The 26,185-nt window shown below is 43.1% G+C and overlaps 3 protein-coding genes across 9 annotated transcripts; 2 read left to right on the plus strand and 1 right to left on the minus strand.

Moving 5' to 3' along the window:
- The first annotated feature begins 1,921 nt into the window (after positions 1 to 1,921).
- tspan34b (tetraspanin 34b) lies at positions 1,922 to 10,121 on the plus strand. 4 transcript variants are annotated; one of them, XR_013936355.1, is made up of 10 exons: positions 1,923 to 2,130; positions 4,396 to 4,555; positions 5,490 to 5,571; positions 6,545 to 6,760; positions 8,267 to 8,341; positions 8,430 to 8,537; positions 8,625 to 8,762; positions 8,845 to 8,937; positions 9,691 to 9,885; positions 9,987 to 10,114. XR_013936355.1 is itself a non-coding variant. In XM_080488522.1 (9 exons), exons 3-9 carry the CDS (start codon positions 5,515 to 5,517, stop codon positions 9,748 to 9,750), a joined length of 747 nt encoding a protein of 248 aa, XP_080344648.1. In that variant the 5' UTR covers positions 1,933 to 2,130; positions 4,396 to 4,555; positions 5,490 to 5,514; the 3' UTR covers positions 9,751 to 10,121. The 4 variants fall into 4 exon arrangements, 2 of the variants coding, with proteins under 2 accessions (XP_080344647.1, XP_080344648.1); XR_013936354.1 differs by lacking the exon at positions 4,396 to 4,555 and having other exon boundaries at positions 1,922 to 2,130; positions 9,987 to 10,120; XM_080488522.1 differs by having other exon boundaries at positions 1,933 to 2,130; positions 9,691 to 10,121.
- Positions 10,122 to 11,652: 1,531 nt separating this feature from the next.
- LOC308124236 (tetratricopeptide repeat protein 39A) lies at positions 11,653 to 22,538 on the plus strand. 4 transcript variants are annotated; one of them, XM_080487147.1, is made up of 18 exons: positions 11,653 to 11,936; positions 12,511 to 12,609; positions 13,017 to 13,148; positions 13,266 to 13,324; positions 14,625 to 14,692; positions 14,980 to 15,044; positions 15,603 to 15,702; positions 15,825 to 15,890; positions 15,977 to 16,085; positions 16,589 to 16,656; positions 17,146 to 17,205; positions 17,317 to 17,478; positions 17,604 to 17,695; positions 18,668 to 18,788; positions 19,606 to 19,717; positions 19,801 to 19,915; positions 20,002 to 20,118; positions 21,246 to 22,538. In XM_080487147.1, the coding sequence occupies exons 1-18, from the start codon at positions 11,902 to 11,904 to the stop codon at positions 21,352 to 21,354; spliced, it is 1,689 nt and encodes a 562-aa protein (XP_080343273.1). In that variant the 5' UTR covers positions 11,653 to 11,901; the 3' UTR covers positions 21,355 to 22,538. The 4 variants fall into 4 exon arrangements, with proteins under 4 accessions (XP_080343273.1, XP_080343271.1, XP_080343274.1 ...); XM_080487148.1 differs by having other exon boundaries at positions 11,676 to 11,936; positions 12,514 to 12,609; positions 21,246 to 21,832; XM_080487145.1 differs by having other exon boundaries at positions 17,146 to 17,478.
- Positions 21,697 to 24,331, minus strand: gadd45gip1 (growth arrest and DNA-damage-inducible, gamma interacting protein 1). The gene is made up of 2 exons (XM_080487149.1): positions 23,919 to 24,331; positions 21,697 to 22,287 (listed from the first exon to the last, which is right to left on the minus strand). Exons 1-2 carry the CDS (start codon positions 24,305 to 24,307, stop codon positions 21,990 to 21,992), a joined length of 687 nt encoding a protein of 228 aa, XP_080343275.1. The 5' UTR covers positions 24,308 to 24,331; the 3' UTR covers positions 21,697 to 21,989.
- Between the last annotated feature and the right edge of the window lie 1,854 nt (positions 24,332 to 26,185).

The raw sequence follows: 26,185 nt of genomic DNA on the forward strand, positions 1-26,185 counted from the left end.
TCCCCGTATGATGTCATGAAGGGAAAATGTCTGATTGGCCCGTACGAGCACACGTTGACTAAAAAGCGGAGCGTGTGAGACTTTCTTCACTCGTTCTCAGGCTATGTGGACATATTACTGTTAGAAAGCCATTATAAAGTGTATTTTGCATAATGTGGGAGCTTTAAAACAAGCCCGGCTCCCTATAGAGAGACCTGGAGTCTTTAAATGAGCGGTCAGGGATAAACTAAACTCAAGAGTCTTTACTCTTTACTTGGACTCCTCGAAGGACTCTTGTACTATTTGAGGTTTACATGGAATAATATAAAATAACCTCCAACTCTACACACACACACCCTTACATAATCCACCCAGGGGTGTGTTTGTGTGCCTTGGTGACAAAGTGTGGGTGTGCAGGAATAGTTGTTGACGGGAGGGAAACGCATGGCGTCTCGTCATAAAAGTCTTTTCACAAATCCATTCCACTTAGTTAAATCTGGGAACGTGCGAGGGACTATTAGATCTTTATTGTTTTAGCTTCATATATCGTGGCCATTTCGGCAGCTGTTTAGGCGTAACGCACTACATCGTGCGGCCAATGCAGAGATTGCACGTTGGGTCCCAGACGGATTGCATTTTGGATTGATAAGTCCCGACACTGTGTGTGTGTGCGCGCGTGTGTGTGTGTGTGTCTGTGTGTGTGTGTGTGTACACATGAATCTGTGCTTTCAATGAGCAGGTGGCCTCCTTTTGTTCCCACCAGCAACTTTCTTCTGTGCCGCGGCCTGAGCAAACCAGCACGCCTCCCATACGTCATAAAAGGTCAACAACTTTTCACTATACCAAGGGATATTTTTTTATTTAAATACGATGCGGTAATGATGAACCGTCAGCCGAGGCAAAGCGCATGAAAAATTCCACTTGGTTCATTTAGGTAACAGTAACTGATGGACATATACTTCAATTACTCCAGTTCAGAGTAGAAGAGAAGAACAATACTTTATCGCGATCAGTGGGCAATTTTTAAATACGTAAATCAAAATTATATGTATAAAGTAATGACTGAAATATAGAATAAGTTTAATATATACATAGTATAAGAGTGAAATGACTATTTACACTAAAGATTTGTGATAATACTAGCGTTAATTTAGACGTGCCGTTCAAGACACCGAAGGACATTGTACGTAATAAAGATGTTAAAATACCTGAAAAAACATCATTTTAGTCAAAATAAATACTAGATATGTACTTTTCTAAAATTACGGTATATTTAAAATGTTTGTATCTGCAGTACCATAAAGTATATCTGTTATAATTTTGCATAGCTTAAAGCACGAACAAGTAGAAATGTAACCAGGTTTTCTTTCTTTTCACACCCGGCGGAAACCGAAGACCGAGCGAAAAGCTGCGTTTATTGAAGATTCGGACAAAGACACAGAGTCGGTTGGCGGGTATTTCATTACTTACCTCAGCAACGTGGAAAGGGCTCAGATATCCAAGTGTTGAATAAGCATAATTCTTATATTCAGAGCATTTTTTATTTATTTTTTCAACATCTTGTTGAGCCTGTTGAAGACGAATCTGTTCTTAATTTGTGATCTGACCCGTTGCCCATTGAAGCTCATTCAGCTGCTATGATTAAAATTCCAAACCTCCATTGTTTCCCTTTATTTTCTTTGCTAAACGATGTGTTGCCTGTTACATAGGTGACTTTCCTCGGGTTGTTTCATCATTTTACAAAATGTGTTTGAATTATTGCCCGAGTCGGCTGTTTGTGTGCCTGAAGGCTGGATCAGGTGAGACAGGTGATCGCTCTCTCTGGTCTTCCCTCCCCTCAGGAGCTGCAGCTCCATGGCGATGTGTTGTTCCTCGGCCGCTCTGGTCACACCCACACACTCCTCTCCGCCCCGTGCTTATAACCAGGCGGCAGCCTTAAAATAAAGCAGAATGCTGGAGAAGTGCCTCTCGGGCTCTTTTACGTGACGCCGAGCAGCCGAACCGAAGGACGGAAGCGAGTAGAGGGTCTTTCACCCCCCTCAACCCCCCACCCCCCCACCCCCATCCTCCTCCTCCAGCAGGGAATCCAGCCAGACGCTCGCAGCATCACAGAGGAGCGGCGTGAACGTCCTCAGATATCTCCCGTGAAAGGTGAGCCAGAGATTATTGGACTTGTCGTTTCTCTTAGACTCTTATTTGTGTATTTCTTCCCTTGTGGGTTACATTCGTGGGTATTTCTTTTTGGTACGCCGTACCACCGCCGAGCCAGATCCATCCAACAATGACCCTCTGTCTCCTGAGACCTGCCTCCCAATTATTCCGCTCAATGGCGTCCTTTGAGGCCCGTGCGTCTGTGTTTGTGATGGGAGTCACTTCATCTGAGGGGCTTTTGTGTTTTGTTTTGTTTTGTTTTGTGTTTTTTCCAAAAGAAATCCCGTCTGTGTGGAGAGATGTTGCCGCGGCCCCACGTCAGATCGACCACTTCTTCCTTGTTCTCAGTATGAAAAGATTTGCATGTTGTTTAAAGCCTCACCGGGCTCACACTCTGTACCGGGTGTCGGTCGCTGACCATCAGGAATGAGTTTGTGATGTCAAGGAAACTGGCTACCCCCCCCAACCCCCAAATGTATGATTAACCTGACGACAGCCAGATTCACTCTAACAACCCTGAAGGGCTCAATGAAGTGACAAACCACTTCCTGGTTTTTTTGTTTGTGTAGTCCCTTGTTAATGTGACAGGTTACCACTTCAAGTCCCTGAGGAACGCCCCTGACCCCAATCTGCTCGCTGGGCTCCGAGCATGTAGGATTAAGCGAGATGGGTTAAATGTAAGGGTTACACCAGCCCCCCCCCCCCAACACCACCCGGAGGGATCCACACAGTGTCTAACATGTCTGAGGATAATTGAGGAAGGTGTCAGCGATTCAGTGACATCACAGAGAGGGAGAAGAGGACGAGGCCTCGGGGGACGTTTGACTTCGGTGAAACTGGCAGCCTGTTGCTATACACAGTGGGGTTCTGCTCAGCCGCTGTTGTTAACAGTTCCTCTTTTTTTTTTGTTCTGTGCTGTCATGCCACACAGAGGCCACTGTTCTCCCCTCTGGGCGGTTTACACAAACACACACATTCATACATATACACACACACACACACACACACACACACACACACACACACACACACACACACACACACACACACACACACACACACACACACACACACACACACACACACACACACACACAGCCTCAATCTTGATGTGACGTTAAACAGCGCTAAAAGAGTGTAGGAGGACGTTTACAGACAGGATGCTGTTAGTTTGATGAACACTGTCAAACAAGTGTCAAACTCTCTTTACAGGCCTTTGGCAGCGCAGATTTTGTTGTTTAGAGAGTTTTCAACACCAAAGTCATCGAAGTAGTTTAGGGGTTTTTGTTGCATGTTCATTTTAAATCAATAAGTGGAGGGATCTACTGTATCTCTGTCCGATCTACACATTGGATCTCACTGTCGTCAAAGATAATTCACCAGCAGACTGAACAATATACATCAAATAGAAGTATTTTACACTCCAAAATAAAGCAAGAGAATGAAACTGAGGATTAATTAAATACACTTTTGATTTAGAGGTGTAAATCCAGGCTGAATTCCTGTAAACTCCTGTGAATTACGTGTGTCTGTTTTCTAGTTAAGATTTGCATAAACGAGTGATGAACCCACTTCCTCGTGTGTCTCTGCTCAGTGCTCACCTGGACATTGATGTTTATCTCTCACTTAAAACAGAGCTATTTTTAATGTATTGAAACTTATATTTATATGAAACAAATAGATCAGACTTGACAAAATCACACTCAAATGGGGAAGTTTACCCAGTGTGCTGGTGTGTCCACATTCTGGTCACTTGTTGGAGCTCGTATTTCTCATATTCAAATGTCAATTTACCATCTGTCGCCGTAGTTTGGAAATTAAACCACTCGTAAAGTATCCCAAAAACAAGAGCTTATTATTATTGTTACCATCGTCATCGTCATCATCATCATCATCATCATCTACTGCGTGAACTGCAGCATTTGTGACGGCCTAAAAAAACCAGGTGTAGTATGTATATTTAACTACTCGTAAAGTGTCCCGAAACAAGATATTATTATCATAATTATGATTATTACAATGATGATGATGATTATTATTACAATTATTATTCTATCTTCTTCAACTGCACGAACTGCTGCATTTTCGACGCGAGTGTCTGGCAAAATGGCTCCATAGCGCCCCCTACTTTGTTCTCACCTTTGTAAAATTTACTACGAGCAACACGTTGAGCAAGTTTCACCTAAGCCAGCGAAATGCAACATGACATGCAACACGTCAAGCCGCACAAAAGTGTCACTGACACCCATACTCTAAACCCAACAGGAAGTCGGCCATTTTGCGTTACGTGTGAAACACGATCCTCGGACCGGGGCGAGTCCTGGAGGCGTGATATCTGGCCCGTATATCCAACAGGCATTCAGTCAGCTGAAACATTACAAAGAATCCAGCAGGTACCGTCTGTGCTTGAGTTCGAAGCGACGAGGTTAGTATTTTTTAACCCCAGAACACTTAACGTTGGCTGATTTTCAGGCAGGAAATTATTGACACTCGATTGTTTGAATGCTGATTCTGACAATTATTCGCATTTTTAAACTGGCTTCGGCTCCTGCGGTCTTTAACCAATTTGAACCATTCAAGTATCAAGGTGTGCTGCTTTTTTAAGGCATTCTTGCTATGTTGTACCTTTTTGATATCTCTGAGACTTTTTAAAATGTTTTAACGATTTTCTTCCCCACCATGTAAACGGATAGGGACATTTTCACCAATTCAAACAAATCATATTTAATTTTTTTTAGAAACCTCTTTAAATTTTAAGCAATTTCAACTTTTTTTTTTTTTAATCGTTTTTAACAACATTTTTTTCTTTTAACAATCCCTTAAAACAGATGCCGTCTATTTAAAGAATTTTAGGCCGAATACGCCTAAAAAAAAGCTGAGCTGTGTATTCTTCTTAAAATACTCAAAGTGGTCAATATTGACAGCAATGTTTATTATTACTGCCAAAAAAGGGGAACGCACTTATGAGTTAAGGAGACATTTATACTTTTGCCTGTGTGCTTCCAGCATTTGTTTCCTCCACCCATTTGCATACATACAAAACGTCCTTGAAAATAGCGAGACACACAAAGCTCAGTGCCATTCAAGGGTTAGGCAACACACTGGACAACGGCGGGTGTTTACCAACTTCTCCACCGCAGAGAGGAAACAGAACAGTGAATTTATCCACTTAATAGCCTCGCGCAACATCATAAAAGCACATCTGTGAATGATTCATTCCATGCGACTCTTATGAACAAGGTGTGTTGAGCAATGAACTCTCGATTGTATCATGGAGGCTGTTTGTCTTCATCACGTCCAACTCGCTATGAAGACGAGTCTTTATTACTGTCCTTTTCTTTTTTTTTCTTCCTCCACAGTAGGTCGAACAAACAAACGGCAAAAATGGGGTGTTACGGATCCCTCAAAGCCATGATGTTCATTTTCAACGGCATTATCTTCGTAAGTCGAGACTTTTTCATTATTAACAATTAAACATGCTTTTTCTCGTCATATGACATTGTTCTCTGGTTTGTGCAAAAAGATGGAAAGTGCAAAGACTTTTGGTGGATGTCAGCCATCAAACTGAATTTAACAACAAAATGATGAGGAATATGAGTAAAATATGAACTTTTGCAACGTCTTCTCGCAGCATAAAAATAAATAAAATTGCACAATTCCTTTATTCCAATTTGTTTTTCGTTGACTCGACATTATTAGTAAATAATTAAAGATATCAATCAACATCTTTGTATTATATTTAAATAACTAATAATAATTTAAATAAGTCTCCACAACTGAACTCGGTAAAAATCCACGTAGTAAATGTTGGGAAAACTTTTTTTGCGTTTTTTGGCGCCTGTTTACGCAATAGCCAATGAAAACGCAACGTTTTGAAAAGGTTAGGCTAGGCTCTGACTCCATCTCCACGGAAACGGAGGGGTGGGTTGCAACTTCATTATTTTAAATTTTTTTGAAGCTGCTTAGTTTTCAGCGTCTCTGCCGTTTCCGTAGAAACAGACATTGTTTTCAAACCAACGCCGTGCAATCGCAAATCTTTTCGGAAAACAAAAACATTAAAAACAATGCGTTCATACTTGGAACGTTGTCCCGCAAACAGGGTCCAGAGTTACTGACTTTCAAATGGGAACTCTGGTGGGGGGAGGGGGTCGTTATGCGTCGGCCTGCAACCGTCGTACCCGTTACACTTCTGTTCACTGTGGCTTTTTTTGTCTTCATTGCATTAACATTCACATTCAGCTCTGCGTTAATGCTCTTTTTGATGACCAATAGAAACTTAAAGTCTGCGATCAAAACCTGAACGTAAATTTGACCTGAATTCTGTGTTTTAGGGGTTTGCTGCCCTGTTGGAGGGGCTCAGAGAGGAAAGATTTGCTTGTTTCAGGGTAAAACATTGCTCCTCTTTTCCCCCCAGCTGGCCGGAGCCGCCATGCTGGGCATCGGCATCTGGGTGAAGGTGGACAGTGGCTCCGTCCTCGGCTTCCTGGGGAAGATCCCAAACGTGCCACCGGAACTGGCCCAGGTTCTGAACGTGGGCTACCTGCTGATCGCGCTGGGGGTGCTGCTGCTCGTCATCGGCTTTCTCGGCTGCTGCGGGGCCGTCAAGGAGAGCAAGTGTATGCTCCTGATGGTAGGTCCTGTTCCTGGTTTGATGTTTTACCCAGGGCCTGCTGCGACGCAGTAGGTAATAACGCCGCATTTAGTAATAACGTGTTACATATTGCAACAGTTATTACGAAATGTTCCACTTTTATTTATTTATTTTTTTCAAGAAGATTTTATAATTTGGTGCATTATGTAAAAAATGTTGTATTTTATCCGTATACATGGTTCTACGTTTGACAATGAGTAAAACAATTAAGATTACGCTAATGACCTCCCAACATAGCAATGGCAGATTATTACAGAATTCAGCGTTATTGCATGTTGAACGTTTATTACATTATTCCATATTGCACCATTATTACGTGATGCGGCGCTACAGGGTCAACACGAGAAAGGATGAGGGAGTTTTTCAGGTAGGACGGTAGGGTCACCCATGCCAGATAGGTCAAAGGGGAAAAGGCGTGACGGAGTGAGATCCCCTGGCCCTCCACCTTGGGGGTTGGACACAGGACTAACAATCCTGTTCCATGAAACACTCCAGTTACGGAAACGGCAACAGAGGAAATCAACACTACCGTGTGGGACGGGCTTCAGGCTGGCCTGGAACAGACAGGAGTGGCCATCCTTTGTTGCTGCCCTACATGTCTGACGGCATTCATGGGAACGAGTGAGCGCAGTTAGGATCGCATCTTCTCCCTGTGCTGGACCTTCCCTCTGGGCATTCCGATATCCTCCTGCCTTTAATGCTACTTAATTACGATAAAAAAAAAAAAAAAAAAAGTCATGTTAAAAACTATTATATGTGTAATAAAGAACACGCCATAAACACACAAAATAAGTTAGAAGGTAAGAGAGTTTGGCTCCCCAATTGGGGGATTCCTCCTTATCTGGCAACACAGATCAGCTCATGTAGATCCATTTTGAAGTGGTTGTTCAATACGAGTCGACAAAATCGAGACAACGTGAGGTGGGAAAGGAGAATGAGGGAAAAAGAGAGCACAGATTTTATTTAGTAAAAAAATTTTTCTAACGCCTCCTAGCTCATTCAGTGTACCTGTCTCTTTAAGATGCAAGGCATGAAGATCACTGTCTGAGGCGGCGGTTTCATTTTATTCATCTTTTTCTCCTGCCGATTTTCATCACGGGAGCACGTTCACAAAAAGCACATCAAAACCGAAAATTCAGAAAGAGTGTGCTATGACTTCCGTTAACTGTTCGACAAACTGCTTCTGCAAAAATCTTTAAAAAAAAAAAAAAAATTGTTCCAGTCAAAGTGGATGGGATTTTTTTTCTTTGGGTGAAAATGGGAGCATGCACACAAAAACACAATAAAATGTGAGGAAAATTTGTGAGTAGTGCGCTCTGATGTTTATTAACGCCAAATAAAAAGGACACTCATTGAAGTATTTGAAGAAAATATTGAGAATTTCAACGCTCCAGTGTCGTTAAAGAACATTTCACGTTTGAACTGTTCAGTCTGCGATCGCTTGCCCCGCACAGGGTTAAACCATCTTTTTTATCTTCCCTCCAGTTTTTCGTCATCATCTTGCTGATTTTCATCGCCGAGGTGGCCGGAGCCATCGTGATCCTGGCGTTCAGACCCCTGGTAAGTGATCCGTTGGCTCACACTCATCACCGTGACCGTTCCTGTCGCTTGCAAACTAAAATGCAAAACGTCGCAATTTGCCTGACAGTTGGACAAGTTGTTGTCCAAATTCGGCACCGCGGCCGTTGCGAGCATCAAGAAGGACTACGGGAAGAACGAGGACGTCACGGGACTGTGGGACACCTCAATGACCACGGTGATTTTCTCCCTTTGAGAAATCGGATTTCCGCTCACTGTTTCACAAGTGCTTCTTTTAACCCGTTTGTTTTTGTGTCTGCACAAGCTGAAATGTTGTGGATTCTACAACGCCACAGACTTTGTGGATTCTCCTTATTACACCGACGGAGGCGACAAATTCCCTCCGCAGTGCTGCCCGGGCACAGACTCACCGTGTGATAAAGGGGAGGCCCAGGGCCCCACGGTAAAGACGGTTACAAAACACCTCAATCCTCTCTGTTCAAGTTACCCACACTGATTCTGCCTCGACTGCGTGTTCTTCTCAGCCTGTCCCCGGCTGCTTTCACAAGATCAAGAAGCTGGTGGATGACAACACCGTAGCGATCGTGGCGGTGGCTCTGGCGATTGCATTTCTGGAGGTACGTCAAAAACTGTTGTCACACCATTTGTGCCGGATGAATAACTCAGTGTATCGCGGTGTCAAGACTGGACAAATCTCCAGTGCAAGTTGCAATGACTGACGGTAAGAAGCAGCAGTGGCGGCAAGGTGCAGTGACATGTCAAGCATTTCAACGCATTTTGGGTGTTTTTACACCCTGACAGCATCAATCAGTCAAATGTTGATATTTTCGCACACCGTTTGATGGCCACAAAGTCCGGTTTGTTGAAGTGAGGGGTGATGCTCTCGTTTTGGGGTGTTGGTTTAGTCTCTGTGCAGACGTGAAACCTTTTCTAGGAACTATATTTTAAAGATGTTTTCTGGGAGAGTAATTTTAAGAAGTTTGTTACAAAATCAATGTTTTCTTTGGAAAGTTCTACCATTTCAAATGATGTCTTGGCCGAACTGGCGCGTCTTGCGGGCCGGTTTGTTTGACACCCCCGGTTAAAATCACGAGTTGGATCGGATGCAGAGGAGATACTTGCAGTGCTGCACTTGCGTTGGACGCAGAATTAGGACGTGGCCTCGATGAGTGATCTTTTATTATAAGACGAAAGGACACGGATCATATTTCTAAACATCCTTCACAAGCGACATATGGGTGTTAAACCCATGACTCTGTAAAGCCCGCCTATATCTTTTCATGCAGTTCCTTTGTGTTTCTTTACTTTCGTCTGTTCCTAACATGTAACCCCACCCCCCCCCCACCCCCTCCACCCCCACCCCACCTCAGGTATGCGCCATGGTCGTCTCCATGATCCTCTACTGCAGGTTGAAATCCACCACGGCCTGAACGGGACGCGTCGTAAACGCCACTGGAGACCGTCACCGTCCGGTCGAGTTCAATCCAAAATGACCCAATAAGACATGAAATCTATTTTTGCTATATTTGAATCTAACAAGTGTGATTTCTGAATGTACGTCAGAAGTGTTTCTGCCCTCGACACAAACCGTTAATGAGGAATTAATCACATGTCCACTGAGTTCAATGTGACAATGAAACTGAAGCTGGGTTGATGTTGGGGGCAGAAAACACTGTCAATGTTTTTTTTGTTTTTGTTGGGGGGGGGGGGGATAATAGCCATAGATGAGATGCTTTACTTGTTCATGTGCCGTAAATTGAGTGAATTTTTAAAATAAATAAAGTTTGATTTCTCAAATCCGGTTTCGATGTTTTGTCGACTTTAAGAGCTGTTTGTGTATCATTAACCCGAAACGGTGGCAACAAAAGCTCCATTGAAATATAAACCTGCTGTTAATATGCAACTATCCTCCTCCTCTTTAACCGAGAAGTCGCGCTATGAACTATAAGGAAAGCTGCAATTGATGGACTCTGGCTTCATTTTGTGCTCAAGAAACTTCCTCCTGACGGTCAAAATTCTGCAAGTACACCTCAAAAGTTAAAATGACTTCCTGGATTTAGGTAACGCGTCCAGCTAAAATAGTTCAATCTTGAATTATTAATAGACGTTAGAACTGGGAACTGTCCATGTATATTACGAATGACAGTAAATGTAATGCTGGAATCAGGAATTACAGTTAAAAACTAGAATTTCAAGAAGTAAAATCAAATAAAAGTTGGAGAGTGGAAAGTTACCATGAAACACTTCATCTATAAAGACGTGGCAAACAGTGGCCTTATCACGCACATGAACCATCAGGCAGAGGTTGTTTCAGGTGACTGAATGTCCTCTTTTTACCTCCCAGTTTTTATTTTTGCATAAACCCACAAGAACCAATTTTCCCTGTTATTCAAGTAACTATTCTGCGTTCATTCAAGCTGTGAGCTTTAAGTTGAGTAAACTTCAAGAACTCCTACATGTGGAATTACAACAAACTGCCCTTTTAATGAGGCTACTTAGGAGAGCGTCACTATAAGAGCATCTTGTATTGGAGGCTGGGAAATTTGCATTTCATCCCAGTTCACAAGCAGGAAATTCCCAGTTTCACAGCATTTGAGGATAGTTTTCCTCTTCATTCTGACGTCAATTAGACTTTTGTGTCTCAAACGACGCCACTGCATCCCTACGCTTTCTCTTTATTTGTCTTCTCTTAAATGTGGTCGGTAACAGGTAATGGAATTAAATATTGTGGGAAGGTTTGGGGCGTAGATGAATAAATGCAGCCACACTAGTGACTATTAGTTGTCATCAATTGCCAATAGACACACACACACACACACACACACACACACACACACACACACACACACACACACACACACACACACACCATTGTTAAACTATCCAAGTTTAAATCGACTCAGTTCAGAGCTAATAAATAAATAAAGAATAAATAAATAAAATAAAGGAACTTAAGAAAATACAACAGCGCCCCCGTGTGGCAAAAAAATTTAATTACATGGGCTTTGGCACAAAACTCAAAACTTTCTTCAAGCCTAAAGTAATTCAAAGTAATTGAATTTCCTTCTTTTGCTTGATAGACACCAAACCCCACCAGAAAACCAAGTTTAATCTGATTAAAAAAATCACTGTTTGTGTCGTGAGATGCAGAAAATAAAAACTTTTCAAGATTTTATGTTTCAAGAAGAACTTAAAAAAAAAAAAAAAAAAAAGAAGAAGAAGTTATTTGTTTGATTTAAAATAATCCACGTGGGATGCCAGACGGGAGTGGAGGAGGCGTGTGACGATGGCGCGTGCAGCGGTGCGTAATGAGTGCGTGGCAGTGGCGCAGCAGAGGAGGAGTCAACGCGGCTCCGTTGCGCAACGCGCAAACACAAAAAGTGGCCGAGCCGCACAGATGAGCGCGTGCCTTCACTTCTTCACGTTTATTTAAAAAAAAAAAAAGAAAGAAGAATTCGAATGAGACGGGAGGAATAAGCATCCGCAGCATTGATGTCCACGAACCCGCCGCTCTGACTGCGTGGTTCCACCGCGTCTCGGGTTCCTGCGCTGCGCCCCGAACAGGTGTTTGGAGACTCATCATGTCCAATGGGAAGGACGAGACTGCTGAGGAGAAGTGAGTACGCACACACACACACACCACCGAAACTCCACCGACAGTTTGAGCCGCTCTCTAAATGCAACTTTGTCATCTGGATTGTTTCAACTGGGATTATCTCGAGACAAAACAAAACCCCTGTTTCAGAAAGAAGCTGAAAACACCAACAAACAGTGACTTTGTTTTCCTTGGTGTGTGACCACGATCGATTGCAGTTGATAGACTTTTAAAGTATGAAATACTCTGTGTTTGTGCATCAGGAAGCAGCAGCCTCCTAAAGTGTCACATTCTTTCAGTTGGGGGGGGGGGGGGGTTGTCTGCTTCCGGGCAGCAGAAGCAGACAAACATCTGATTTAATCAGCTTCACATATTGAGCAAGGATCAGTCAGTTTGCTTTTATTCCTCACGTGTGTCCTGCAGATGGACATTATTTCCACTGCGACAGCTGATGTCTGCCATGCCCACTGTCTGGACCGAACTGCTCCAAGATATTCTGCATGGAATCACCCGGCACTGACCCACCTGAGTCACACCGGTCACTGCAATTTGCATTTATGTGGTGTTTCTTGTCTGAATGTCCACATTGGTGCAGCAGCTCCAGCCTGAAGGGGTGCCTGGACGAGTGCATGGAGGCGTTGGACCTCTTCCTTAACAACCGCTTCAACGAGAGCCTGGAGAGGCTGCGACCAAGGTAACTGAACCACCCCGGGTCCGGTTTGCTCTCGCCTGCCCCCGGGGGTTGTAACCACTGGAGTGAATTCTTTGCAGCCAGTGTGACGTGGAGCCGCGGCCACACTTCTCGCCTTGTCAGCGGTTATGTCCGCCGCCCCGAGGCCATTGTGTGGCGAGAGCTGTGAAGAAGTGCCCCTCCAGGATGTGGAGTGTTTGCCGAAGCTGACGCCCAAGGTCTTACTGACTGATCAGCTAACAGAACGGCGGCCCTGCAGAACAAACACAAGGCGGGGGGGGGGGGGAGAGAACCGACTGGGACGGTTCGCAGAGTACTCTTTATCTTCTCCACCTCAGGGGAAAAAAAATGTACCGCGTGTGTTTTTCCCCGGCGTATCGCTGTCAAGCCCCGTGATTCTCGTGTTTCAGAGTGAACACGAGCATGTACCACGCTCTCATCTACGCCACGGTGCTGGAAATGCAGGCGATGATGACATTCCAGCACGAAGACATCAGCAATGCAGGAAATACCATGAAGAGTGCCCAGGAGGTCTGCCAGAGGTCAGCAAGGCTGGATTATTTTCTCAATGGGATGATCAGTTGAGATTTCAAAGTTTTTAAAAGCACCTAATAGCATGGGATCAGTGTTTTGTACTGAGGAGCTTTTTTCTGTTTCAGGTTCCGACGGAAAACCCCGGGTTTGGCGAACAAGTCAGTAGGGGAGTCGTTCTCTGAAGGTAAAAGGTTTGAATGTTTTTAAGAGTAAAAACGACTTACAGTAGTGGTAAAATGTGAAAAGTCTCACAAATATGGCAGAAATATTGAGTAATGTATCGAGCTGTTGGATAGACCTACCGTAAAATACGGAATATTGAGCACACCTGAATAGAAGCCGCACCCACCAAAATTTAAACGAAAAAAAGGAAGGTCGGAGTTACGTGACGCACCTGAACGCATCGCCGGCATGAAGCTCGTTAACCTGCGTCATTGTTTAAGCCTCAGTGTTCAAAGCGTGTGAAAAGAATTGTAGCTTATAGACTGAAGAAATGACCGTACTTAAATCGGTTCGCTAACCAACCTGCCCAATCCCACCCCTTCTCGCAGTACCACTTTGTACCACAAGATGGTGTATTGAGTCACTTTTCTTTCTTAAAGTCTGGAGTCAATCTAGCAAGAAAGGAGTGAATGTCATCCTGAGATTGAACATCATAATGGTTGAGCGACTTGCTGCCGGCTCGGTTTGAAGCAAACGGTGTAATATATAGGCCACCGTCCCGCTTAACGCTATGATCGTACGTGCTATGTATGATTCCATGCTCAGTTGCCAACGTTTGTTGACGTCACACTTCCTGACATCATTTCATTTACATCACATTCAGTTCTGAAAATGTCTCTTAAGAAAATAAATATGAGCAGTCATTCCTTTTTAATTATAATTTCTTTGTTGAAGAAATTGACAGGAAATAAGGCAAAAACAAAGAACTTCTCCTTGAGTTTCTTAATAAAGTTCCTTTTGGCATATCCAGAATTCCATCTCTGGAGGCAAAGATTTACTTATTGATGACTTGTTTGTAATTGGGTTGACTAAAGATGGTTAAAAAAAAAAAAATATATGAGTGGTCCACATATTGATCCCTGTGGGACTCCAGACATTAATACACATATGTAGATGATTAAGTCTGTCAGTCAGTCAGTTTTTTAATTGGTTAATCGCGCTGTCATTATGAATTTGAGCATGAATGCACATTACATGGAAACACAAGTTAATACAGTTCAGTCAGTCTTTTGCGAGATCCCGTTGACGTTGCAGCAATCTTTACAAACCGTGCAAAGATTCAGAGGCGTCCATACGTGCCGGTTCAAGAAAGAAATGAAGATGTGCTCGTTAGATCTGTCTACAACTCAAGAGTCATTCATCGACAAGTCCTGTTGCGAAATCTGTGTGTGGATTTCTTGTCCTTTTTCCTTTTTTTGTTGCCGGTTAACTCGTCACTGCACGTCACTGATGTGTGTTTCTGTGGATGTTTGTTTTTGCAGAGCAGCTTCATGCAGAAGTGTGTTATGCAGAGTGTCAACTGCAAAGAGCCGCTCTCACCTTCCTCCAGGTCCAACACGCTTCATTATCTGTTCATCTGTGTTACTTAAGTTATTGAGGGAAAGAGTGCATCAGTTCTCTTAAAGAGTATGATTGATTGATAGGATTATCCTGTGTGCCTGTGCCCTGGAACCAGTTGGAAAACTGGAGCACTTTGAATTGTTTCTCATGTCACAATACATATTCAGTAACATTATGTTGTCGGTGTTTTAAACGTTGTTGAAACGTCACTGATCCTGAAGAAAGAGGCCTTGAATGAAATTCTACATACGGAGCTACTTTTGCACTTTTCCGCAGGATGAGAACATGGTGAGTTTTATCAAAGGAGGGATTAAAGTGCGAAACAGCTACATGATTTACAAGTAAGTCAACAGTTGGCCCTTTTTTTTTTTCCTTTCAGGGCCGCGTTCACACGACAACGTTTTTTCAAAGTGAAAACACAAAAGCTTTCTTGTGTTTTGGGTGTCCTGACCCACATTTCGTAACACAAGCACAAATGAAAAAGGTTGAGTGGTGGAACTAAAAGTCTCACAGTAATGTGTCGTTTGTAGGCGCGAGGCTCCAGTTCTTTGCATTCTGGTATTTTAAATTTTTTAATTTTTTTATGGTGCCGCAAATGATGTAGAAGTTATTTTAAGTTGACATCAATAGTTTTCGACGTATCTTGGCGTAAATGAATAAACTGCAATGTTCTCTGTTGCTATAATCTATAAACCTCTAAATTGTGTGTTTCTGCAGTTTTTAAGTTGATTTTACTGAAGCTTTCTTTTATGACTGTTGAAGATCCACGATACAAGAGTTAAAAGAGTCCATGCTGCTCTTGTTATAAGCTTCAATATATTTACCCAAAGTGTTTCGTGGATCACAGAGGATGTGCTGAGACGTTGACTGACCAGTGGATTTGTCTCTTCTCCCTCCAGAGAGGTGCACTCCTTCATCAAATCTTACAACTGTGTCAGAGGGCCGAGCCACGTTCACTTAGAGGGGGGGCTGTCGTTCGGAGTGGGCGCTTTTAACCTGGTGAGTCGCACAACAGGTATAATCCCGCGGTTTGTTTCACAGTCGACGGTGCGTTTCGTGGTTACGCGACGTGCAGGGAGTGTTGAAGCCGCGACGAATCACCGGGATTTCTTCCCTTCCAGACCCTCTCTCTGTTTCCTCCGCGGATTCTCAAACTCCTGGAGTTCGCCGGCTTCTCCGGAGACAAGGTGCGATCGACACAACACTGGTTTCCTTTCATTCTCGAGATCGTTTTTCCGAGCGTGTCGCGTTGTCCTGTGCCACCCTGTCGCAGGACTACGGCTTGTCTCTCCTGCGTGACGGCGCCCTGGGGACGAACCTGCGCTCCATGCTGTGCGCTCTGCTGCTGCTCTGCTACTACACCTTCCTCACGTTCATCCTAGGTAATTTGCCTGCAGGGAAACGGAAAACGTCTGAGGAGTTCGTTCCCACGTCACAGCGATTGGCCCACATCCTGTTTGCCCTTGACATAGACTGGCAGGCTGATCAGGCCATACGTATCACTGTATTACAGCTCAGTCTTTACAAACATAACTTTACAGGATCTGGTTATGAGAGCATTAAAATGCTTTAAGTCAGATTTCTGCGATGACGGAGGAGTCCCAGTATGAATTTGTAAAGATGTTGAGAGGCCTGTCTGAGGTGGAGGTGAAGAGAGGCATTTATGGGTTCCTTAAAGGTGCATAACAAACAGATTACATCAACAAACGTTGCAATAAGCACATACGAGTCTGTAAATATCAATACTCCCCCAACCAAAAGACACAAAGTTATTTTCCTTCTATAATGGCCCCATAATCCTCGTTAATTTTATACGTCACAAACTCCTGAAGATTTTCCCCACTGCACTACCTGAAATCACACTTTGCATCATGTTTCATCGCAGGTACGGGTGAAGGAGAGGTGGCAGACGCTGAAACGCTCCTCAAACCTTTCCAGCTTCGCTACCCACAGGTGAGCCGCCACGGAGGTAATCTGATTACCCCCGGAGAAGCGTAGATGACAAACATGGCCTTGACTCGCAATCGCATGAAAACGCAGTGGGACTTCACCTGAATTCATCTGGTGACCCACATTAGAGCATCTTTGGCCCGCGGCCCTTATGTTTGACACCCCTGCTCTAGTTCCTCCTCCTCCTCCTTTCCGTCTTTCGGCCTCTCCAATAAGCAGCCACGCCCTGCCGACTCTCAATCCGCCCTCCGCGCTCACAGATCCAATCTTTACGAGCGTCGTCCCTTCGAGCCGCTCGGCCTCCTGTTTCCACTTCATTCTCACGCTTATTAAACTACAATCAGTTTTCCTTTTTTTTTTCTTTTCTTTTTTTTTTCCCCTGTCCTCGCATGCCGTCCCATCCCAGAGAACAAACACAGGAAGCATCACTAACCGATGCACCGGCTTGCAGAGCCGTTAAAAGTTGATGCCTCGTCTTCTCTCTCCGTTCAGGGAGCGATATTCCTCTTCTTTGCCGGCAGAATTGAGGAGATCAAGGGGAACATCGATGAGGTGGGTGCTTGTGGCTTACAGGTGCGACGACCCACTAAACGCCTCGGTCGTACTGAACACGCCCGGCTGTTTGCTTGGTTTCTGGGTTGTTGTTTTTTTCCTCCCTCCCAGGCGGTGGCGCTCTTTGACGACGGCTGCAAGGCGCAGCAGGCGTGGAAGCAGTTCCACCACATGTGCTACTGGGAGCTGATGTGGTGCTTCACCTACAAGCGCGAGTGGAAGATGGCGTACTTCTACGCAGACCTGCTGAGCCAGGAGAGCCGCTGGTCCAAGGTACGGCGGCTTAGGAAACGCAGACAAACGACCCCGTCTGGTGCCTGACTGGATGAATCCATCTCTGTGTGTGTGTGTGTGTGTGTGTGTGTGTGTGTGTGTGTGTGTGTGTGTGTGTGTGTTAGGCCATGTACGTGTACATGAAGGCTGCGTACCTCAGTATGCTGCCCCAGGACGAGGCCCGGCCGTTTGGAGAGGACGAAGTGAAGCTCTTCAGGTACATATTTAGAAGTACAAGTGTTTTGTTTTTTTTATATTTTCTTCTGCGTGCATTTATTTATTTGTTTTTTCATTCTACACTAACTATTCGGGACTAATGATTATTATGCTGGCATATTATATTGAGTAGATTATACCACAAAACCATGACAGAAAACAAGCACAAGACATTTTATGAGGTGCCTCTTGCTTAGATCCACTTTGCCTTCAGATCAGCTTTAATTGTTTGTTTTTGTTTTGTTTGTAATTATTTATTTCATTGAAAAGTAAAAAATCAAATCAAAATAAACAGTCGTGGCAACAAAACTTCCAAATTCAACACATTTTGAATGAAAAGGAGCAGAAGAGAAGATCGCGCTTAGAATATCTGCCCCTTTCAGTACCTTTACATCAGTCTACTATACAACATTCTAAGTATTTACAGATATTGTTAAGCATTCTTTGTGCAGTATTTACAATATCCACAAAAAAGGAGATAACCATAAGTTTCATGTTTGCTCAAATCAAATATCCAACACCTCATATTATTTATATTCAAATCTAATTTTCATGTTGTTGTTTTTTGAACATTGCAGATTTTGTGTGTTTCTTGAATCTTTCCTGTCACTGGGACAGTTCCTTCCATTGCTTTGGAATTCAAGCTGGGTTTTTTTTTTTTTTTTTTTAAAGATCTCTGTTCCTTTCAAATGAATTGTTGGTGTCAGATTGAACGAGGCGCTGGAAACATTCCTCAGGGATTTTGATCGATACGGACATGACAGTGGCTGGAGGCGATTAGAGTTCAGTGAGCTCATCGTGATTGGTTGGAGCTTTTTGGCGTGGTGCGTCACCCTGCTGGAGGTCGGGCGGTCGTGTCACTGTGATGTCTGACCACGAAGTCCCGCAGCTTTCACGAAGAATTTACAAGTTCCTAACTTGCACTTGTGTGTCTGTGGTCGTGGGCCATGTTTCTGTCCTTCTGCACGTGTAGACAAGTGCCCACGTTGAAGCAGAAGATCGCCGGGAAGTCTCCGCCGACCGAGAAGTTTGCGATCCGTAAAGCCAGAAGATACAAGTCTCCTAATCCGGCCCGGCTCCCCGTGCCAGTGCTGGTGAACGCTCACGCACAACACGCCACAGAGGGAACTGTTCAAAGAGAAAACGGTTTACTTTGCTAGGTCATAATAATTGTAAATCTGTTTATATTTATATAACATTGTCCATGCATGAAAATAAATGCATACAAAGTGCTTCACAAATTCAAACAGAGAAAAAAAAAGCTACTTAAAAACAGTTAAAACACGTGAATGTAGTTAAAAGAATTTCTCTCTGGAATTAATACATTATTTTTATTCTACTGAAGTTTCTAAAAACTACTAAAATGGGTAAAAGGGCTAAAGATGGTAAAACAGATTAAATATTAAGAGTTAAAAACGGTAAAACACTGAAAGAGAAAATAAATCATATAAGAGCTTAAATAGTAAAAAGGTTTAAAAAATATATTTTAAATGGGTCTAAAATAGAAAAACACATTGTAAAAAAAAAGCTCAAATATAAATTGTGGAAGTAGAAATTGTAAAAGATTGAAAATATTTAAATGGCTAGAAATTAAAAAATAAAACTTGTAAAAGGGCAAAAAATGTTTAAGAAGGAAAAAAAAAAATAGAATAGCCCAAATTATATTTACAAAACAAAGCTGATGATAATCATAGCTAAAATTAAAAAAATATTTAAAAAAAAAAAGTTAAACATTATGATAAAATCCTAAAAGTAATTTTTAAAAAGTAATCTAAACTAAAACTGGTTCAATATTAAAATCATGTAAAACTGCTCAGGGCGACTGAACGAATGAATGAATTTAGCTGAATGACTGACGTGAGTAAAAAGCTCAATTTGCCCTATCTGTCATAAATCCTTCCTCGCCTCTAGGAGATGATGTACATGTGGAACGGCTTCAGTATGATCAGCAAGCGGCCCGAGCTGACCGAAGGCATGATGCAGACTCTGTCCGACGCCGAGCGCCGGATCCTGGAGGCTCCAGGTGAGACCGCCGGTCCAGACCCCCGGAACTAAAAAAAAAACGCCTCGTGGCGGTTCTGCTCTCATGGCCTCCTCCGTCCGCAGAGACCGAGTACACGCTGGACGACTGCTGCGTGGTGCGCATGCTGCGGGGCCTCTGCCTGAAGAACCAGGGCCGGCTGCAGGACGCCGAGGACTGCTTCAACAAAGTCTGCGCAAAGTGAGTTGGCAGCGGGTCGTCCACTGAGGAGCGAGCTCGTTCCGTCCGAGTCGTCCTTCAGCTGCAACGCCTTTCTGTGTGATCAGTGAGAAGAAGATCCGCTTCGATTTCTACCTGGTGCCGAACTGTCTGCTGGAGCTCAGTCTGCTCTACGTCGACCAGGGCAGGAGGGACGAGGCCATCAAGCTGCTGCACAAGGCCAAGTACGCCTCCGTTTCGTCGCTCGTTAACATTTCGATCAGAACTTAAATGCCACACGTTCCTAGAATTTTCTGGGTGTTTGGAGAAACTAAGCCGGTCGCCTCAACCTGATATATTTATCGAGTGTGTTTTTGTGGAAAATGCTCCATTGTTGTTTTCAGATTTTCCTCATGGAGACAGAATACACAGGAATCGGACCGAGAGCCGTTTGAAAGGTTTAAGACCATTTAATTGAATTATTCTTGCAAGAAGAGACAACGTCTCCACACAACTTTTGCAGGATTGTCCAGGAGTTTGTCTAACTCTGACGCCGGACGGCGCCTTCTTAAAGGCTGAATTGTTTTGAAAAAGGATCCACGTGCTTTCCGGCACCGTGGACAAAAAGTGCCGACACAGGTCATCCTTGAAACTCTGCAAACCTGCACATCATCCTTCGTGAGACAAGAAGTCTCTTACAGTTGTAAATATATGTAAATACTTTCATCAAGATTTTCCTTTTGCCCCAAATTTTTTTTACAAGTTAAATATATTTGTTCGCTGAGATTTTTAAGTGCATCTCAGAAATGTAATCATTGATTTTTAAAAAGGTTTTAATTAATCGCACACAAACTTGAAATAAGGCCCCCTTTTACTGTTATTTATAGTTTTAGCTCAAAAGTGAAACAAATGAAACATATTACCTGAAAATATTGAAATCATTTTAAGACTTAGTCTGCATGTTACTACTTAAGAAACCATTGTTTTTATATTCCACGTTGTTTGGGATGCCAATCGGGTCTGAATAGTTAAAAAATAATAATAAATTATAGGCTAAAATGCACAATTCCACCTCCTGAGGAACCTGGTTGTTGAATTTCTTGCATTTATTTCTGTAAACTATTGAACTCGATTAAAGGAAAACCTGAAATGTGCTTATTTGACACATATGGAGATAAATACATGATATCAGTGTAATAAGCAGTTTTTAATAACGAGTCATGTTGCAAATCTCTCTGCCTCCGGTTTGAAGGTGAGTGTTTGTGTACTTGCACATTTTGAACACTAGAGGTCGGCCTCTGCCTGTGTGAATATTACATGTGGGTTCCGGCAGTGAACTGGAGGATCTTCTTTATCCTTTACTTCTCTGCAGACACGACTACAAAGACTACTCCATGGAGTCTCGCACGCAGTTCCGGGTTCACGCCGCTCTGGCCAAACTCAGGGCGGACGCCGGCGAGGACGAGGACACGCGGATGTAGGAGGTCCGTCTTCTGCGGGTTTTAAAGTCTGATCGACTTCCAACAGAATACTTCCATAAACACGAAATATTTGACAAGAATATCTAATGTAATTCCTTTTAGGACTTTAAAATATGATTTATTAGGACGTTTGTAGAATTTCATGTGTAGCTGCTTATGATAGGAAAACTAATTTACTGTGTGGCGTCTCTAACCTCTGCACATCAGACTTTCTTTTGGGTTTTTTTTGCTGAACACAGCTGGAGAAAACTGTGCCGTAATGTGTATTTTCATAAATAAATTGAACTTATGAAAGACCTTCATCTTGGATCACAGGCGAATGTTTAAAGCACAAAAAACAGTCTCAAAAGAAGTTGTATTTATTTCAGCAACAACTTTTAATCTGTAAAGATCTTCAAATCTTTTTTGCGGCAGAAAAAAAAAATTTCAAAATGCTTTTTTTTTTTTTCATAAATAAACTGAACATACGAGAGTCTCCACTTTGTTTTACACCAAAAACGGTATTTTAATCACGGTTTACATGTTGTACGGTTGGAGAAATGTTCCTCAGTTTTTGATTCCAGGTAACGGAGGACGGTGCGAGGCTGCAGGGCCCCCCGGCCCACCCCTCTGACCTCTTCAAACAGTCCCAGTCTCTACGAGGAGGCAGCGGGGGGCGTGGCCTCGGCGGGGACCGCCACCTGCTCCTCTCGCAGTTTGCGCTTTACCAGTTTCCTCTTCTTCCTCTCCTCCTTCTCTATCTCGGCCACCATTTCCAAGAACTTGGAGCTGCGTGGGTCGACGGCGTGCCCGAAGCGCTCCCTCGCCTCCACCAGCAGCCTCGAGCGCCGCGCCTTCTCCTCCTTTTGCTTCTTCTTGGCTTCCCGCTTCTCTCGGCGCCAGTCGGCCACCATCTTGGGCATTTTGGCCATGTTGGCTGCGATCAGTTTCTCCCTGGGATGCAAAATTAAGAGAAGACGTGATTAATCCCGACGATCGGCGCGTCGCTGAGAGAGAGCCAGTTTTCGCCAGCGTGGTCGTACATGAGTGGGCTGGAGGTTCAAACCAAACTGCGGGTCATCCAGTCCGTTGTTGGACAGAACGCAGGAGAAAAGTTGTAAAAATTTGTTGACGACATGATCGAAAAGTACATTTTAGGTTTTATTTCCATTGAAGTGATTGACTACAATAAACTGGCCAGTCTCAAAGGATTTTTTTTTTTGTATAAAATTATAAATCTTCATAATTTGAAACATTACAAAGCTATACTTTAGTAAATTCAACATGATTGTACTGGGAGCTATTTTACCTTCATAAAGCTTTAAACTTCTCAAGCTCTACCTTTTTAAAAATGATTTAAAACTTTTTGAAGCTGTTCTGTATAATGAATGCAAATATCCTTGAATTAAAAAATTAATAAATAACACTAATAGTGTAAAACAAATTGGAGGAATAGTTTTACACCTTGTTCAGAAGCCATTGTGGACTTTAATGAGGTTACATGAACATTTCCAGAACGTTTCCAGAATGACGCTGCACAATACTGATCCCAATGTTTTCATGCACTGAAGTCAAGATGATGAAATTGAATTAATCTTCATTCACAGAAATTGAATGCGCAATTATCTAAATAAATTTAAATCAAGTCAAAGTAAGAGCACAGTTCTGCAGAACAACATATCTCAGTGCCTAAAGACATTAACATTTTATATTTAAGTACTCTTATTTATTACAAATCAGACTGTTAAGACTAAAAACAAATTTCATTTTGCATGTTCACCTAATATATTGCAGCCGATTACAGAGGAAAAATTAACACTTCACGCAGCTTCTGGTGGAATAAGATCAGGAAAGGAAGATTAAAAACACTAGTTGTTCCAGATGTAAATAAAGCTGTACGGATTAAATTCCCAGCATGTTCCTGCTCCAGCACACCTGAACCTGATGGTTGTTTCGAGTCCTGTTAAAGAGACTCGTTACAATCAGGTGTGCAGAAACAGAGATTACGACAAAAAAAAAAAACTACCAGGACTCGTAAAGGACGTCAGGACATCCTGTAGGGGAAACTCTGGGGAAAAAAGGCAAGAGCTGGCATACGTGGAATTTAATATTTAGATAAGTAATATTTACTTTGAAATGACATGATTAAAGAATGATACTGCAGGAAACCATATTTAAAGAAAGACCTGACTGGCTGAAAGTTCAGAAGCTGTATATTTCTGCAAGGATGTGCAATAAAATTAGCTTTTTTAATGAGAACTTGTGGCTTTTTACCAGAGAAAACGTCAGGCCAAAGAGTAAAATCTGATCTTAGGCAAAGAAACCTGTTTTGTTTTTTTCCTTCAATGTTTATTTACTGTCAAAGATATTCCATAAAAACAAAGGTGAGTACTGTTTAACGTACTTCAACTGAACTCACTAATGTTATTGCTCGGACAATATCTATAAAGTTGTTAAAGTCGTGTGATGTTGCCACACGAGGGCAAAAAGTTGATGCAAGTTGAAGGTGTAAACAAACATATGACACTTTTAACCGCTGTCCGATAATGGGCTCATCGTCGTTAGCACCCAATCCACTGACTTACTTCGCCAGCCGCTTCTCGGTTTCCTCCTCTTCTCTCGCGTCTAAGTTCTTCAGCATCACCTCCAGCGGTGGATGCCACTCTCTCTCATCCGCGATGATCTTCTGGAGACGTTCGTGGCTTGGCCACAGAGAGGACGGCGCGATGCCCGACGCGGAGCCGTAACGACCGAATAGCTTAGCGTCGTACTTCGCCGTCTTCTGCCACTCCGGCGTCTTATTGCTGGTTTTATCCGGAATGTACGGATCTCGGAGGTTCAGCTTGAGAGGTCTGGGGTTATAAGAGGCTGTCTGCAGTAGGAAGTTGGCAGGAAATGCAGTTTTTGAAGATGAAATTCCCTTTAAAGTCCGACTTAACGCTCCCGTCCTCGGACACAACATGGACAGCGCCATCTTTCCTCGTGGAAATAAGGACCCCGTGTGGAGTGCAGGTGTCCGACGCGATGCCTGCTCAAAAGCATCAGTCACCTTATGAATTCAGGCAGTTTGAAAAAAAAATATGCTTGTTTTTATATTCTCATCCAAAACCCTATACTTCAACTTGTTTTTAGTTTTTTTTATTATTCAACATGTCATCACATAAATGCGTTGAGTTAACCCCCCCCAGAATGACCCACCCCAATCAAGGGTGGCTTCTTTGGGGCTTCTGCTGTAGATCAGTGAAGAATACAAATAAGACTGCAAGCTGCCAGTGGTCGGTAGTGATATAGTGTTTTATTTAGTAGCAGTCCATTTAAGCATTGCAGATTAGTTTATTTGGCAATCCTGCATTATAATGTGCTTTTTTTTTCTAACTCTTTCAGTCAAGAGTCACTCTGAATGTGGTTGTGGTTTGGAGCCAGTTACCTAATGCCAACTATCAGACATTCTTTCACTTATTCAGTTGTAAAGGAGGATTGTGGTGACCAAGGGTCAGACGGTTCGTTGCCTTTCAGCGGTGCTCTCTCTGACTTTAGGAGTTAAATTCTGGTGGTGGTGGTGGGGGGGCGTCCTGTTGACTTGGAAGTAATTTGTGAGCAGGTGGGCTGCAGCCAAAGCAGCAGAGCAAGAAGGGGAGCTGGGACTCTTTAACACCTTCTTTGAACATTCAGGGTCGACTGGGCAGCGGAATAAACCTCCAGAAAGAAAGGATCTTTGTTTTAACCTTCTCCCGCAGCCTCCACCCTCCCTCAACTTTTTTTTATATTTGATTTCTTTTCAAGAAGCGGAGATAGAACAAATGAGGCTGCTCTGGAGTGCAGCACTTACAGAGACAGATGTCATCGCTTTTGTATCGTGGGAGCGCGCCGAGCTCTCCATCGTCATTAAAGATTTAGGGTTCCCATGGCAGGGGTAGCACTAGACTGAAGGTGGGGGTGGGCATGACAGGGGCTTAATTTGGCTTAGGAGCGCTCTGGTGCCAAGCTCGGGGCTTTAGGGATCACATCAACGTCAGTCACAGGCAAATAGGCTTGTTAGCAGTTAGACGATAAGGAGGAAGGTGGCGAGATGACAAGTCTATTTCTGAGTGAGTGTGTGAGTAGGAGGGATGTTTAGGGAAGTTGTGTAGAACGTGCTCACCTGGATTATGACTCAATTACCCCTCGCGAATGGCGCCTATGTTCTCGGAGGCTTTAATTTGTGTGGTGCTGCTCATTTTGTTTTGAGTGCAGTGTGAGATTTGTGCTGGAAAGCTCAAAGACGCACACGCATCTGAGGTCGAATTTTGTATGAATTTTTCAGAACGTGACGTCGTTTGAACCCAATTTCCTACGTCACCTGCCGTCCATACATAGTGCAAGATTAGGTTCAAGTAGCTCGTCTCTCTGTCGTGTTTGACTTGAATAGTTATTACGGGTGTTTTACTGGGAGAATACTTATTCCTCCCTTTCATGCACATCTTTGTCGGGACACAATACGTTCTTTGCCCTTTGCCCTTTCCCACTTACAACTCCAAAGCAAACACTCAACCCTCAAAATCCCTTTTCAGAAAAAAATGTCAATCAATGAACTTCAACTGAAAAGTTCAACTTTGCCAGTAAAATTCTTTTAAAAGAAAAAACAAACACTAATGGACATTTTGTTCCAAATTGAACAGATTTCAACGCAAAATTCCTATTTGCATTATTTATTCTCCTCCCTCCATTTCTAGAACTGCCTGCCTGTTTGGCATCAGCATTAATTTGAAGGGTACACTTCTGTCCTAACTTTCTTTGCATTTCACAAATTATAGGTGGAAATGTGACAGTAGATCAGCCATTAAACCACAAGATCTCCCGTCTAAAGTTCTTC

The sequence above is a fragment of the Lipophrys pholis genome (assembly GCF_963383615.2).
Source record: "Lipophrys pholis genome assembly, chromosome: 19".
Lineage (NCBI taxonomy): Eukaryota > Metazoa > Chordata > Actinopteri > Blenniiformes > Blenniidae > Lipophrys > Lipophrys pholis.